The sequence below is a fragment of the Corapipo altera genome, unplaced genomic scaffold (assembly GCF_003945725.1).
Source record: "Corapipo altera isolate COAL_440 unplaced genomic scaffold, ASM394572v1 1, whole genome shotgun sequence".
In the NCBI taxonomy this organism is placed as follows: domain Eukaryota; kingdom Metazoa; phylum Chordata; class Aves; order Passeriformes; family Pipridae; genus Corapipo; species Corapipo altera.
Genome location: NW_020884873.1, coordinates 32,121,586 through 32,138,326, shown reverse-complemented (window position 1 = coordinate 32,138,326; position 16,741 = coordinate 32,121,586). Strand labels below are relative to the sequence as shown.

The window sequence follows — 16,741 nt, the reverse complement described above, 5'->3', positions numbered from 1 at the left end:
GTGCTTTGAGTCTGTCAGTCATAGCTGGCTTTGGCATGGCCATAATGACATGAAATCTTTTTGTTGGAGTCACTTTTCTGCTGACTTTTATTAAAATCTATCCAGCGTTTCTCTGGAAGGAGAGTTTTGAGTCTCCTTCAGCCTAAGTCACCACTATAACTCATTATAACTCCAGAGGTACTTAAAAAATGGGAATAACTTATCACTCAGGACTTTAGGAGACAGAGTCCTCCAAACTCTCATCTAATTTAGATTTCTGTTATTATCTTATGGGTAATGAATTCCACTTTTAAAGTCTTCAATTTACTGGAAACAATGGTAGTATTCCCCTCTATTTCTGTGTGAACATGAGTTTACTAATAAATCCCTCTAGGGAAAACTCTTCATTTTAAAAGCAAGAGTTTACTTGTCATTCTCTGGATTGCTTCAATGGGAATAAAGTCCGTTAAAACATGTTAGCTTTTACCAGTAAAAAAAAAATATTTAGTGACCAGCTCTTACAAACTTTTGAGCATCTCCAGTAAATTAATGAAGGCTTTAAACTCTCTTCAATTCCCTGGAAATATAAGACTCTTTCAAGGTCTCCATTTGTCAATGTTTGCTTGGGAATGTTTATTCTGGCTAAAACACTAGGAAAGGCATAAGCAAGGCTAATAGCATTTCTGAACACATTGTAAGAGAAACATCCCTGAATTTGGAAGTAATTTCTGGGTCTTCTTTAGCTTTCTGATCTATGGTGCCATATATAATATACTCTTAATTGATTTAAAATATTTTTTTGGTGCTTTGTCAAATTAGAGCAGTTGAGATACCTCCAGTCTTCAGCTGACGTTCCGATCAACTTTTCATATACCCTTGCAAAAAGTTACAAGCTTCTCTTGTAACTTTTCTGTTTTGACCAAGAAAGCCAAAATTTTCTGTTTTGACCAAGTTTGCTGTAATTCCAACAGAACTGAAATTAAGTCAGACATAGAGATTTTCGCCATGCATAAATGTCCTTGAAGCTTAGTGACAAAACTGGTCAAAGAGATTTCCTGTGTCAAGCTGAAATCCACTTCAAAAGACTGAAGCTAACAAATCTCCAGCAGTGAGCATTCAGATTTGACGTGACTCAGACTAGAAATGCTGCCTAGTTGAAGAGGTTTCTTTCAAGAGGATTTTCGTAGGGATTGGAAGGCTTATTCCCTACCAAAAGGCAGGACAGCAGTCATTTGGACTCAGCAGTCTCATGTAAGTTTTATCATATGAACATATCATCTCCAGCAGAGAGGATGTGTCAGAAAGTGAAGGGAGGAGAGAAAGACGAAGGAGTTGAGACACTAGAAACTGACGAAATAGAAGTTACTATGGATCATTAGGTTAAGGAGAGCTGAGGATTGATTTTTTTTTTAATTCAGTGTATCATAAACATTTCAGATACAAAATATATTGTTTAATTTGTACATGGCAGAACCCTGTAATGAAAGACAGCATGAAACCTTGCCTGTATTTGTTTTTGAAATACTGAGTGAAGACACTACCTATAGCTTTAGAATTTATAGAGGAACTTTCTTGTTTCTGAGGACTACTGAAGTTGCTATTCCAAAATCAGCAGAACTGCCATTTGTCGCTGTTACAACTTGAAGCTCTCAGGCCACCTGGCAAATCAGGAACAATCCCTATTTATTTTGGGATTTGCTTAGAAAAGAAATTAGGGAGTTCAGTTATTCAGAGCCAGCTGAGTGCCAGTGGGAGTTAGATGCCTGTCAGTTCCTGTGCAGAGGTGATCAGAGCAAACCCACATTTGCAGGGTTTGAAGTCAGCACTTGCTCTTTAAATACTTTGACTATAGCTACCAAGGCTTGTTATCGTAATTACTTGGCACTGCATTTGTCAATTAAATGTTTCCAGAGCCTAACCTTCTCTCCAGTTTCTCAGGAAATAAGGTTATCTAATCTCTCATTTATCTTCTAGGGGCGTCACCATATTTGGACTCTCCCTGTAGCTAAGTTGTATGACAGCGCATACTATTTCCGTGTAGCTGTACCGGTAAGCCTTTTCAAATGGCAACACAGCAAAAGACAAATAGCATTTCAACTGAAAGAATATCTTATATGAATCTCCTTCATTTTTCTTCTGCAGGGTTTTGCTGGCTGCTCGACAGACCCTTATTTTGCTGGAACGTTTTTTACTGATTACTACTTCTACTTTTATCGGCAGTGTAACTAAAATGTTTCCAAACATTCTGTTCTTTGGGGAAAAGATGAGGAAATTCTTGATATGAAAAAGAGACTTGTGAATGACCCTGGATATTTTTTTAAACCTCTTGCTGAGTTGTATGGCATTTTCTTGTTTGTTTCACTTTTAAATAATAAAAAAAAAGTAGAAAAATAAAGCGTTTGGCAACAACCACAGCTCTGCATTTCCAGAAACAGTGTCTAAAAGGATATGAGGCAATGGAGTACATGATGTGTAAATAAAATAATCCTATTGATCATAGTGAAGTTATATGATATTGTACATATAGCACACATATAGACACAAGAACAAATGGGTAGGAGCTCTGCTCAGCTAGAATACACTCCAGTTGTCACAAGATGGGAAGATGATAAAATGTTGGTTGCAGTCAGGAGACTGCTTCTGTCCTACAGGCATATGCCTTCTTTTAGTAGCTGCCCTTTTGTATGTATATAAATCTATTTCTTTTTCACTAACAAAACCAAAACCAAACAAAACTCTGAAAAAGAAATGTAGCACTGTGCAAATGCCCTCGAAATAAGTGTTGTAAGTTAGGGAACAACAGGTCAATTCCGTGGTCTGTGTTTCCATTTCAGAAAGCAGACCCATCATTACTGTCACAGTTGTGTGATTTAATGATGCTACTGCTGTTTGAATAAGGTATGTTTCAGCTGTTTCAGCTACATTTTTTTCCCCTGAAACTGTACAGCAGGAATGAACTATTTACTCTTAAATTCAGGTTATTTTTTTTCTTGGTGCTTGTGATTTGTGTTAGTGTGAATTTCAATAGAAATTTTGAGAAGAATAATGGCTTGCATAGCTTTCTAAGTTGCATATGGATACATGTTTGCATGGGAAAAGCCTTTCTGTTTATATTTAGGAAACACATTTGTAAGGAAAAGCTATTTGAATGAAATTTCACATTGCTCAAAAGGAAATCAGATGTAATAATTAAGTACAGTATAAATAGTGTTGTGGGGTATGTTTAGATCAATCCTTCATTTTGTTTAGATTAGAGAAAGTAAACGTAATAGGGAGACTATAGGCTTTTAAAGATCTTTAATGTAAAAGTTACATTTGAACAACTGTTTTCTGAATGAAATTATTTAGCAGTGAAAGGGAAACATTAGGAAGAAAAATTCTTGTCTAAAAAAGTCTTTGTAAACACCAGTGTGTCTTATTTGTATATTTATTGTCTGACAGTGTGATGAGAGAGTTTAATTTGTTTCTGTGCCTTCATTTGGCATTTCTTTTGTCACTATTTTGGGATTTCCTTTAAGGATATCCTTCTCACTGATTTTTTTTTAGATGTATGTGCTTCAGTTGGGGTTAATTGCAATGTCTGGCTTTTTTTTCCTTAAACGACTCACTAGTTTGATCTTAAACGCATGAGATTTTTGTGTGTGTGTGTGTGTGTTTTGGTTTTATTTTTTTCCTGGGAGGTGTTTATGGGGTAAACCACGTGTTCTGTAATGTCCCAGAGACTAACTGGACTTGGAAATCTGGATCCAAAATCATCAGAAGTTTGTGCCTTTAGTTTTTTGTGGTCCATACTTGTGGGAAGAGTCAGTTACAGACGAAAATGTGTGTGCATTTTTAACAAAAATTGTACCTTTGTAGATCCACCTCGTTTTCATCACTGTTCTGGATTGTAATACTCTTTCCAGTGGCACAGAGCACTGCAGCAGGAGAATATAAGCTCCAAGTGCTTCCTGTCATCAGAAAGCTTTCTGCAGTTAAGAGTTTGGATGAGATGCGTGTGGGATAGCAACTATTTTCTTTGTTAAAGAGGCAAAGGAAGGGATAGAACAGGGCAATTTAGTACCATGTGATCTGGGTCTCAACCATGCTGCACATAACAAGAACATGATGTGGCAATTCATATTTTTACTTGACTGTAACACAAATTATCTCACCTTGCTTTCACTAAGTTTGATCTAGAGGTGGCAGCGCCATTTTAAGTAAGAGCCTGAGATCATTTCAAAGGCTAGTGCACTAAGCAAGGAGGCTCTAAAGGCTGAAAATCTTGCATGGTCACCTCATGAAAACCAAGGACAAGGCAGAAGAGCAGAACAAGTGGTTCTGAGGTGTGAATCTGCATCTGGAATTGCTGATAGCCTTCAGGCAAAGCCCCAGCTGAAGCTGTAGACAGCTGTGAGCAAATAGGCATTTTGGTCTCTGACTGCAGCTCAGTTCAAATGACTCTAGTTCAGAAGCCTGGTAGGTAGTGAGGAGGCTGTCTGGTGAGATGATGTGAGCCCACCCTGAGAAGTTAGCAGTCCCAAAGCTGAATTTGGAGTCCTGCACAGCACAGGTCTAAAGTGAGATCTGGAGGTGAGCTTTTGATTAAGTCCTGCTTATCTATGTTTTTCTAGGATTTTGGCTTGCTTTATAGAATCAGAAAAAGACTTCCATTAAGATTTGCTGTTGCTGTTCTGCTCACAGGCCAAGAATTTGCTCAGTCAGTAGTCACTGACTTCTTAAATTACAAACCCGTTGCATAGAACCTAAGTCAATTCAGCTGCAAAATGAAAACCTGATTTATGTCAGGTTTACTCTTTCTGATGATCTGAGTGCTGCAGTGTGTTTAAAATAAGCCAGTTCATTGTAGGTATAGAAATTAGTTTCAAGATACACAAAATTAATCATAATTTATAAATTGCAGTGCTGTAAAATCTTTATATGATATGTTGCTTTATATGAAGACATGCTTTTATAGTACACTTGGAAGCATTGAACACAACTGATGGAAACTCATTATAGGAATCATTTACTGATCTTACCTTCATCCTGGAATAATTCTGTTAATGTCGCAGCTAAACTGTGCTACAAAGAAAAAACTTTCTTCAGATTTGTGTCCTAACAGTCTGCCACTACAAAAGTCCCAGCTGCTCTGCTGGCTTTTGTGGATTGCTCCTCCAAAGATGTTTACTTCCTCCTATGTTCCCTACCTGTTGGACAAGGCAAAAGGCAGGACTGGCTCTAATTTGAGCTGTTCTCATACTGATGGGGAATAGCTGGCTGCTCTCTCACACAGGGATTTCCTACCTGCCTTTGGAAATATTATATTGTTCCTGTCTGTTTCTTTCTGTGGGCACCAGTTTTGGAACTTTTCCACTTCTTGGCTTCAGATTTTCTTGAATCTTGTAAAAACATAATAAGACTGGGCCTCTATCAAATTTGATTCTAATTGGCCAACACCTTAAAAAATATTAATAAGCAGAACAGGGAGGCTGATCATATCACCTTGTAAATTTTCTGTTCTGTTTAAAGCCAGGATTTAGTTCATTCCAGACAAAAGAATGTCTCTCAGATTTCTTAGGGGAGATGGTGCTTTTTGAAACAGGATGTTTGGGAAGTTTTAATTTGTAGATCCAGAGCTTTGGGTAACACCTGTGACACAAGGAGGCTGGCATGCACTCTTGATCCTCTGTAGACCTGGGGCCACTGATGAAGCCTTCATGCTTCCATTGCTCACTAATAAAACTTCACTAATTGTTATACTTCATGAAGGAGAAGAGGATCTGGAAATGGGTCAGTGTTATAAGGGTAAATGTATTAGACACACTGAGATACTCAGATATTTCAGGATTATATATGTTTGGGACCAATCAAACAGGTCCTGTTTTAGTAAAACAGTGTGCTCAGCACTTTTGAAAAATCAGAAACACAGAATCGTTTAGGTTGGAAAAGACCTCTGAGATCATAGAGTCCAACCTTTGACTGAACACCACCTTGTCTTGGATACTTCCAGGGTTGGTGACTCCACCACCTCCCTGGGCAGCCCATTCCAATGCTTACCCATCTTTTCCATGAAGAAATTCTTCCTGGTGTCCAACCTGAACCTTCCCTGGTACAACTCTTGCCCTGCTGTAGTTGTCTGGGAGAAGAGCACGATCCCCACCTGGCTACAACCTCCTTTCAGGTACTTGTAAAGAGTGATAAGGTCCCCCCTGAGCTTCTTTTCTCCAGGCTAAACACCCCCAGCTCCCTCAGCCACTCCTCATATGACCTGTGCTCCAGACCCTTTCCCAGCTCTGTTACCCTTCTGTGGACATGCTCCAGCACCTCAATGTCTTTCTTGTGGTGAGGGGCCCAAAAACTGAACACAGGACTCGAGGTGCAGCCTCACCAGTGCCAAATCCAGAGGGACAATCACTTCCCTGGTCCTGTTGGCCACACTATTTCTGATACAAGCCAGAACACCATTGGCCTTCTTGAACCCCTCAGCACACTGCGACTAGCAGGGACCTCACAGAGAAGTCGAGGCAAACAGCTTTGAAAATGCGTGGGCGATGCCGCTGGGTCCCACTGAGCAGGGTGGCTGGCCCAGTGAGGAGTATACAGTATAAGTCTAGATTTAGCTTTTCAGTTAGAATGCTTTTATCTTGGCGTATTAACTCAAAATCCTTGTTAGGCTACAGAAATATTTCTTCAGAAAAAATGTGAATGATTTCTTTTTCTGGACAGTGGTAATCAAGTAATTGGAAGAAACGGTTTTCACTGTTACATTCCATGCTCCCTCCCCTGCTCTTATACACGCATAGTATTTGTTAAATTCTTCTAATATGAACTGAAATAACATCTGCAAACCATCACATAATACCTGGAGCAGCAGTTGCTGGCTATAACCCCCGCTCTTAAAATTCTTTAGCTGAAAGGACAGTGCTTTCCAAGGAAAGACCAAGGCATAAGCATGTCCCAGTCCTAGATTACATATATTTGTCCACTGACTTGCTTCCTCTCCTGTCAAGCCTTGGGGAGTGCCAGCAGGTGGTCAGTAGCAGGTATCAGCAGCCTGGCTGATGCTCCCAGGGCACTGTGGGTGCTGCCTGGAACCTCAGTAAGGTTCAAGACATGCTATGGCACTTTAGTTAGTACTAGTGCATCTTGTCCAGGTACAGTGTAGGTTAAAAAAAGAAAAATTAATGCACTCACAGCACTTCACTCACTGATTTCTACATAAACACAGTCTCCTCTCCCCTCTTCAGCTTCACCAAATAGCATGTTTTCTGTCAAAACAGCACATGAATGAACATTTTCAGTGCAAACCCTAACAAGTTTTGCACTGGCAATCCTGACCCAATTTTAACCCTGGTTGCTATGGTGCTCTGCAGGCTGGGCGGCTGGCGGGGCAGGGTGATGTGGCAATGGCACACAAGCCTTTTGTTGCTTCTTGGCCTGGGTCCAGCCAGCTTGTTTCCCTCCTTCTCCCTTCACCCCACAGCAGCTGGCAGCAGCTTACATCTGCTGACCAGGAGCAGCAGCCAGGCTGCAGCCTCCAACACCTCTCTGGGTCTGTGTCTCGGAGGAGACACCTTCTTCCAGGCACCCAGAGCTGTTCCTCTGTGGACCATAACTCCCATCCTTTGGCTGCGTGCATCCTTTGACTGTATGCCCCTATATAGGAAAAGCCTTCATCTTCCTGCTCCCAGGTTTTGAGAAGGCTCCCTCTCCTCATCCCTCATTAGCTGCTTTCCAGATGTCCTGTGTCCTGCTTTACTCCCTCCAGAAAAGGAACTCATCACAATACTTTACTTTTAAAGGATGAGATCTAAAATAGGTCATCTTCTTAGTAACAGACAGAAAATGACTTTTATGAACAGGATTTGAAACACAACTAATTATTTTAAAAGCAGATGTTTTAATTTCTAGTTGATGTTAAATATATCACAATTGCCTAACACAGTAATACAAACATGGGATTTGCAAATTTGAGTTTAATGTTAATTTAGCTGGTAGATAGTCTGCAGGGTAATCAGTGCTTTGCATTTTTCATTCAATTTCAATGTTACACTTTGCCTTCCACAACATAATCCAAAACACAGGCCAGCTGGCTGTGTTGATTAAAATCCTTTTTCTGCTTTTTATTAATCTTCATGGTTTTGCCTTAGAATTATGAAGTGGTCATGGTCTATCAGGAGGGAAATCTGCTGGGCCAGAATGCAGTATTTACAAGTTGAGATTTCTGCTTAAAGCATATTGCTGATTCCTAAAATCAGTTGTGTCCTGAGTGCTTTGTTATATCTGCAGAGCTTTACATGAGTTTGGAACAAAGCTCTTTGGGTTAAATTACTTACAAATAATGCATTATGCATTTGGCTGGCACATTTCCTCACTGAAAACCTAGATTAAGAGATGTCATTAGGGGATGGGAGTGACAGAGGACTTCTGTTGTCAATCCTGTGTTTTGGAGGCATAAAGTGTGCAAGCTCTTCATGTGGACTCTCATGGCCTTTACCTTGATGGTAGAGGGAGAATGGAGTGGGTCAGGATATTTCTGCAAGGGAAAGCACTGACTCAGGCGTCAGAGGTTCCTCAGGATGCACAGCAATAGGACAAGAATAATTCTCAAATGGAATGTGATGGAGCAGCAGGAAGGATGCTCTGATTCCTAAAATTAGTCCAAAGGCTGCTGGGACACAGCCTTGATCTTTCTTCCTCTGTAAACCTTCCTTGCACAAAGGCTATCTGTTCAGACTGGGTGAGATTCACCCCAAACAAGTAATGTGCCCTGTGTGTTGCTTTTTTGTAAATAACTATTTGATCACAGTGAATTTTATTTTAAATTAATTTGATGTGATGATTAGGCAATCACTTTAGCATGTATTTTTTCAGTTCTCTCTTGTTAACAAAATGAAGCAGTAACTACAGCACATTAGAACAGAGATGGCCACGAAGATGTGAAATACCTGCAGCATTAAACCCATGGCCTTGTACAACACTAAGATGAAGAAAGTTTCCTATAAGCCAGATCTGCTCTGACTTGAGCTGTTGAGCACAAGCCCTGACTATCTGTGAATGGAGTTGTTCTCTATCTTATTGTGGGTGTTGTAAGCCTTTATAGGGGGCCGTTTATGAGACACTAAAGTATTCTATTAATTACTGACTCAGACCAACTCAAGTGTGTATGTGTGTGTGGGGAATAGACAGGTTGAATTTCATGAAGGTGAGGTAATGCCCTGTCCCATACCCCAGCCTGTTGGAGCCTCCATGGGCAACCCCAGGGCAGCTGTCAATCAAAAGCAGCTGAGGGAGCACTCCCCTATACCGCACCCCCTTTTCTCCCTAACCCAACTCCAGAATGGCTGGCACACTGGGAGCACTGCCCCTCACCCCACCCCAGAGTTCCAGAGTGGCCAGTGATTCAAAAGTCCTACCTGGGGGCAACAGGGCAGATGGCCACAGGGGGACAAAGCAAGTAAAAGCAGCAACATGTGGTGTCCATGCTGTTTGAACCCTGCTGCCTTCCTGGACTCCAGTAGCTGGATCTGCGGTGGATCTAGGGGTGGTAGCTATAATTTTCCTCTTTTTCTCTCTCTTTCTTTACTTCTTCTCCTAATCTTCTTTCTTAATATTTTGGGTAGCTTGAGACTGGATGGGTTGGATTATGCTAAGTTGCATGGGTTACCATGTGCTAAGTCAATGCTTTGTGGAATTCTTTATTTTGGTTGAATGTTACCCTTTAAACTTTTACCAAGTTCCCTTATTTTCTAAAGTTTACCAGTAAAAGTACCTCCTGAGAAAATGTGTGCAGCGTCTTCTCTTTTGTGATCTCTCTTAAGGTTTTAGAAGAACTGAAGGTTCTTCTAATAAATTCAGTGGGCGTATTTTTGGAGCCTTGTATATTTTAAAGTAGAACCCCTTTGGTGGGCTCGTAGCTCAAGTGCTGGGTCTTACACCCTTTCCTCAAAAGTCATGATTCTCAGTTTCTAGGCTGGTTTGGAATTTGCTGCAACCTTAAGATTTTGCAATTTTAATCCTTAAAAAGCAATTTCTTTTTCTTACTTTGGAGGATCTTGGCTGCAAAAAAAAAGTTCTGACTTACCCTCTTCCCAATTTACTTTTGTCAGTTTTTTAGGCAATGATAATAGTTTTTGAAGCTCTGATTTCTTCAGGCAAAGAAGCCTGTACTAGCACCTTGCTGTGGTAACCTCATTGCTGGTAGGGTACTAGTGAGCATTGCGTGGCTGGCAGCTGAAGGCTCATGGGCACTACTTAAAAAAACAAACTCCAAAAGGCTACTGAGTGGGGCAGGTTAATTGCCTTGTTTTTTCCCTCATGACTGCACAGCTCTTACTTTCATTGGACTTTTACCATCTCAGGTATTTTCCTTAATATTGTGTACATAGCAGCTGGGCTCTGGCTGCTGAAATGACCAGTACTGGTATTGAGTTGATGCTTTCCCCCATGCATTCCCATCTAGCTTCCCCCAACAGCACCATTGCTGAAGCAGCACAAATTATCCTCTTGGCAGTTGTCTTATCACTTTGTGATCTACTTGCTTTAAGGATCTGACTATTGCCTTGTCTTTTGGTAAATATTATCCCCAAATTAAAATTCTTATCCTTATCTTCCAGGAATGTTCAACAGCTTGGGATCTCTCTGCTGGCTTTTGTGTTTCTCCCTCCTGGGCCATCACATTTGTCCCTTTACTTTCTCATGTAAATCTGTCTTCCAGGTCATTATTTCCTACAAATACTGATCTAAATCATCAGAGGCTCAGCCTTGACACCATATATATATTTCATGAATGTTCATACCATAATGTTGTTTCTTCAATGTCTTCTGTGCTTGTAGATAATCTTACTGACGTCAGCTGGTGCTCCAGGTAGCACCGATGTTCCTCTGGGAACGTACAGTAGACCTCCAGGTGCTTTGTCCACATATGCTCCTCAGCGTGGAGCACAAGCTGAATGCTTCACAAGCAGAACATGAAAAAAGATGGATAGAAGTGCTTAACAAATAGAATGGAAACTCTGTGTTTCTGCTTCACTTTATTGTCCCTTAAGGATTTGTTTTTGCATTAAGTTATGTGGTTAGATGTGTTTTTCAAGGCAACAAAGAGTGACACGAAGGATCTTGCTTAATCCATCTGTCTTGGCAAGGTTTAGTTTCCTTGCTTCTGTTCAGACAACTACCAAAACCCATATCCCCTTGTGTTTATTTACTTAAACTGAATTAGGTATGATGGTTACACAAATCAAAACAAAAATGGTCTTTGTATAGAAGAGGCAACTGATGTTCTGTTTCTGGACTAAAATATACATAGATTTTTTTTTTTTCAATGCATAAAGAATTAAAAAGATCTGAATCAAACATAGTAAAGGACACAGTTGCAAGAAGACCCTTATGCTGTACATAATATATGAATTTTTTTTTTCTTTTTCGTGTCTGCCCTCTGAGAGCTGAAAAACTACAAGGGCTGAAACTGAAAGCATCATTAAATGTTAATCTGCTAGGGCTTCCTTAGTGCTAGCGAGGTCAAGCTCTGCTGCAGAACACAGTGACAGATGGAGCGTCCTCTGTGAAATCCCTCTGTGCTGCCAAACGCCTCCAGTCTGTCACCGTGCTCGTGCTCTGGCTGCCCGCCCCATGAGCTCCCGGGGGTGGGAGCGCTCCGAGGGGCCCAGCCCCCTGTGCAGGATACGGTGGCACGGGCATGTCGAGCGGACACCAAGTCAGGGAGGACAGCCTTTAGATTAGGGCCAGTAATGAGCTTTCTGCCTCTGTGAGCATATTGTAACCTGCAGGCAGGAAAATGCGGTTTTTGAAAATGGTTTGCCCTGGCTTAGTGCTGAGCTGAGGATCTCTAAATTGCTCTAAAGGGCACTGTCCCTGCTGAGCCTGGCTCCTGTGTTTTTCATCACCTTGTATAAAAAAGACTCAAATCGTGAAGACTTACCATGTTTGCAAAATTAAGTTGAAAGCTTCTGACTGACAGCCTTAAGGGCTTTTCCCATAAACACATAAAGCTATACTGCAGCTTAGGCAGAAGGATAGGTTTTGCTTTGTGCCTAGATACACCTGATCGTGACAGGCTCCCTGTATTACTGTGCTTTTGGCAGCACCACTTTGTAAGTCACTGGCTGATTTAGTCAGGAAGCTGCTGTCAGGAAAACAAACCAGTTGAGTTCCTCCCTAGAGCTTCAGCTCAGCAAAAATGGGAACAATCCCTAGATCAGTGCCTGCCCCAGCTCCTTTTCGCCAAACTCCTTTGCAGTGGAGGAGCGAAGGCTGTACCCCAGGGCTGCCAGCACTGCAGACACCATGGCCTTCGGACCTGTCTGCTCTCCTTCAGGATGGGGACAACATGAGTACTAGTTCAGTGTGACCTCCCCCAGTGGCATTGCACACAGTTGGTTTGCAAGCTTCATCCTCTGTTACACTCTGCTGCAGTGTAGACCTGTGCCATATGAGTGAGTGTTCAGCTCTGTGGTGCTTTTCAGAGAGAAATGGGCAAGCCAGCTGGAAGCTCACCCCAAAAATGTAGGTAAGGTCTCTACCAGTATTGCTGATGAGCCCTGCAGTGGCATAACTAGAAAGCCCTCACAACTTGTAAAAGCTCTCCTGGCATTTCTGCCAAAGATTAGGGGAAGAGGAACAGCCCTCTTGACTCCTCAGGAGGGGTCTTCTGACATCTGCCACAGGTTCTTATCACAGTTTCTGTAACTATGAATTTTGCTTTAGGGAATCTGGGCGGGAGAGTTTGTCAGCTCAGGTATTGAATGGAATCATGTTGTATACTTTGCTGGGTGACTCAGGTTAAACTGAGTTCTCACATTGCTGAGTGTTTTGCTGAAGATTTTTTTCTCACTTGCTTTGCCTGCATCTGAGCTATGAGCCAGAGGGTGCATCAAGATGGCTTCTGTGGGCATGAGGGACACCAGGAGCCACCTCAATCTCCCGTGAGCAAAGTCATTCCCAATACTGACCATCAGCCTTGACTGTGAGGAGCAGCAACTCTATTTTCCACACTGTTTGGTGATTTTTCTTTTAGAATAAGAATCAGTGGTGTATTATTTTGACCCATTCTTTGTTGTTTTACTTAATGAGTTCCTCTAAGGAACCTTATTTAAGCAAACAAAATTTGAAATGTAAACTTCAGAAATGTTTAACGCGCGTAACATATTTTTGGTAGGATTCAAGCATGGAAAAGAGGGAACAGAGAAACCAACAGATGGAAAAAGATACAGCTGCAGGAATTGCTCCATAAAGGGGCCTCTTTAACAAGTAAGGCTGCTTTGTTCTCACTGTTTTTATTTTCATTTGGATTATTATGTCAAAGTAACTAAAATAACCAAAACGCTGACACTCAGAGGAAATGACACAATTAAGGATTTCCCTACTTGAGAAGTAATGGACCTTAGTTAGTTACCTTAGGTGCAAGCTAGATGGTGCTAGAGCCTACGAGTAAGATGATGTTCACCTTACAGCTGTGTGAAATTAAAATATGACTCAAAACAGACTACTGAGGGAAACTCCACAGTGTTAGAGGCTTTTTAACACCTGGTTTTGCCTGCTGCTTTTGTTCTGACTATGTAAAAGTGGTTTCTACTTCCCTGAGCCTCTCAAAATGCCCTGTCAAATATATTAACTTATGGAAACCTTTCTTTGGTATTCTTATTGTGAACTGATTATTATAGACAACCCTGCTCTGTGATTTGAAGTAAGGTCAGTTTTGTCTCTTTCTTTCACTTCTCTGTTTGCGTTGCATCAGGAGAGCAGTCAGGCATTTCCCATTGCCAAAAGGCAGAGCTGCTCAGCATGGAGCTTACAAAGAAAGATGTGCGTTGTAGAGTAAATGTTCAAAAGCATTTGTGAGACTGAAGAGCATAATTCCCATTGAAAACCAATGGGAGCTATACTTAGGAGTTTCCTATGCTGCAGAGCTTCCCCCAGCATGCTTATGTCAGTACTTTCCCTGTTCAGACTCAGAAAAAAGCACCCATGACTATGATTTAAGTGATTTTTAGAAGTTTTGACATGCTTAAAAAATGAATTATTTGAACCTGAGGAATGAAAGAATGTCACTCCTTCAGCTTTAATTCGTCAAAAATTTGTGACTGTAAATGTAGTCAGAGGATCCAATGCCTTTGGGACCCAGCCAGCTGCAGATCCTACTGCTGCTGCTGTGCGTTTTGATAGGACTTCAGGGCAATGTACCCCATGCAACAGACCTCAGAGTGCCATTGATTGGAAGCATGCATTTAGTTCAGAGCAGAGAGGAAAGAGAAATAGTACCATGCAAATTGAATGATTCTTCTTTTTTATTTTTATACTTACTGATTTCAAAATGCAAGATCTTGGCACTTTTTATAGCGCAGCTGACAAAGACTTTAAGGTGCATATAACTTCATCTGTGTAAGAAGTTGAACTGAAAACAAAGAGACTGTTCACTTAGGTAAAAATCCCACATGCTTTAAATTTGCATACTTACCACCTTTGTTTCCGCTTGCGCAACTTAATCAACATGTTGCAGGCACAACAATGTCTGCAATGTGTTCGTACACTGAAACGTGATGTGATGAATGGAACATTGTATGGTGAGTCAGGAGATGTATCTTCTGGCTCTCCCCTTGACTTCTGTCATGATTTTCTGCAGGACTTAGTGTCTGCTATTCTTCACTTACAAAATGATATAAAGATGTTTTCCTAGCTATGTATAGCGCTGTGACATGTATGGGTCACTGAGTGGAGCAAAAGAAGTAAAACTGGAAAAGCCGAATATGTCCGGTGCATGTAAATGTGCCTGGAGGTTAATAATTTAATTGGCAGTGTGCCCTATTTTTCTGGCTAATAGGCCTGTTTAGTGAACTCCTGCTGTGTCTGACATACTGGCCCTGCTGCTGTTCAGACATAGTTGTACCTCTGGTGATTCGAGCTGCACTGCTCAATCTCTTGCACCCCATTGGTGAGCGTGTCAGAGCTGTGGTGATGCCTAAATACTCAGCCAAAGGTCTGTGTTTTCGTCTGAGGCTTGAGGTTGTGCTGGAAGTGGTCCTTTCTGCAGTGCACAAGGTGATTGGTGGGCACAGCGGAAAACTGCTGAGATGTGCAGAAGAAATTGCACTCGCCATTGCTGCTCTGTGATGTGTGCACGTGGCAATATAGGTCAGTGAAACATCCAGAGGGGTTGCACAGCTGCAAAGGGCATATTTGCATGCACAGGGTGCAGATAGCAGGCTTGAGCTAAACAAGCTGCTGCTGAGCAAGCTGGTGTGGTCCTGGGGGGGGGGTGTGCCAACACACGTCCTTTGAGCCTGGTCCTCGGAAATGGCTACGGTGCTTTGCTCCAGAGCTACCCTCAGTCTAGCATGGCTATTTTGTCTCTGGAGTGGGGTATCTGAGACACAGGACTGTGGACCGTGAGGATTGCCCAGGTCCCATGGCTCCTCTGCAAGTGCTGGCCAGACTATGTGCCCAGTTCTTGGAGCTGTGTTGTGCTTGGTCATGGTGAATGTGAGCAAGGTGAGGCTTGGAGCCTGGAGCAGGTATTATCTGTATTTTCCAGTTGTATCAACTGATCGAACAGGTGTGGATTTGTATTCCCAGGCTAGAAGCAGTGGCAGCCAGTTTTACTCTTAAACAAGCCAAAATTGTGCAGCTTCACTTGCATCAGCTGGTGAAATACTTATAGATTTGTACTATGAGGTGTCTCAAGTTTCTTGGTCCCTTCCTGCTTACATCTGTGTGCAGAGTGTTGTAAAATTTCTTCATTCTTTCCTGCTTGCATTTATTTGACTGCCATGATTACCCTGGTACCAATACAGGCTGAGTGATGAAGGGATTGAGAGCAGCCCTGTGGAGAAGAACGTGGGGATGCTGGTGCATGAGAGGCTGAACACGAGTCAGCAATGTGCACTCACAGCCCCGAAAGCCAGTTGTACCTTGGTCTGCATCAAAAGCAGTGTGGCCAGCAGGTCGAGGGAGGTGATTCTGCCCCTCTACTCTGCTCTGGTGAGACCCCACCTGAAATGCTGCATCCAACTCTGGTGCTTCCAGCACAAGACCTGTTAGATATGGACCTGTTAGAGGAGGTCCAGAGCAAAGCAATGAAAATGGTTAGAGGGATGGAACACCTCTCCTATGAGGAAAGGCTGAGAGAGTTGAGGCTGTTCAACTGGGATGAAAAGAAGGCTCCGGGGAGGCCTTCTTGTGGCTCTTCAATACTTAATGGGGGCTTATAGGGGAGATGGGGATGAACTGTTTAGTAGGGCCTGTTGTGATGGGACAAGAGGTAATGGTTTTAAACGAAGAGAGGGGAGCTTTAGTTCAGATATAATGAAGAGGTGTTTTATGATGGGGATGGTGAAACACAGGAACAGTGTCCCTCTTGCCTGAATTTGGGAGGCACATGCCCCTCAACTTAGAGTTTGTCTGCCTTTTAAGAGTGTTGGAAGTTTTTGGTTTGAACCAGCTGCCATTACAATCAGCTAAAGACAGCATCTTGGTGGAGGAAGCTTTCATATCTTCTTTCCTATTATTATCTTATTATCTTATTATTTGTTACTCCATCCTCGACATGCTGTGGGGTCCTGACTGGAAGTTCTCATTAATGAAAGTCTGAGATCTTTGAACACTTCGTGCTCCTGCTTACAGTTTTTTTCATGATCCTCTCCTGAGACCAACAAGAAACACTCAGTTCTCAAACTTTCAGTGAATGCTTCATTTCCCTTGATTCTCTTTACCAGCTGGCTTGCCCTAAAAACTTGCATGCAGGGAAGGACTGAAGGCTTGCTTG

General features: G+C 41.9%; 1 protein-coding gene across 1 annotated transcript in view; it reads left to right on the top strand.

The window, feature by feature from the left end:
- The window catches only part of MYRFL (myelin regulatory factor like), a 29,369-nt gene extending 27,051 nt beyond the window's left edge, over positions 1 to 2,318 (top strand). The window contains exons 20-21 of the mRNA XM_027668634.1: positions 1,954 to 2,028; positions 2,122 to 2,318. Of these exons, the coding sequence (XP_027524435.1) occupies positions 1,954 to 2,028; positions 2,122 to 2,208 (162 nt within the window). The 3' untranslated portion in view covers positions 2,209 to 2,318. The remainder of the gene's footprint in view (positions 1 to 1,953; positions 2,029 to 2,121) is intronic.
- The last annotated feature ends 14,423 nt before the right edge of the window (positions 2,319 to 16,741 follow it).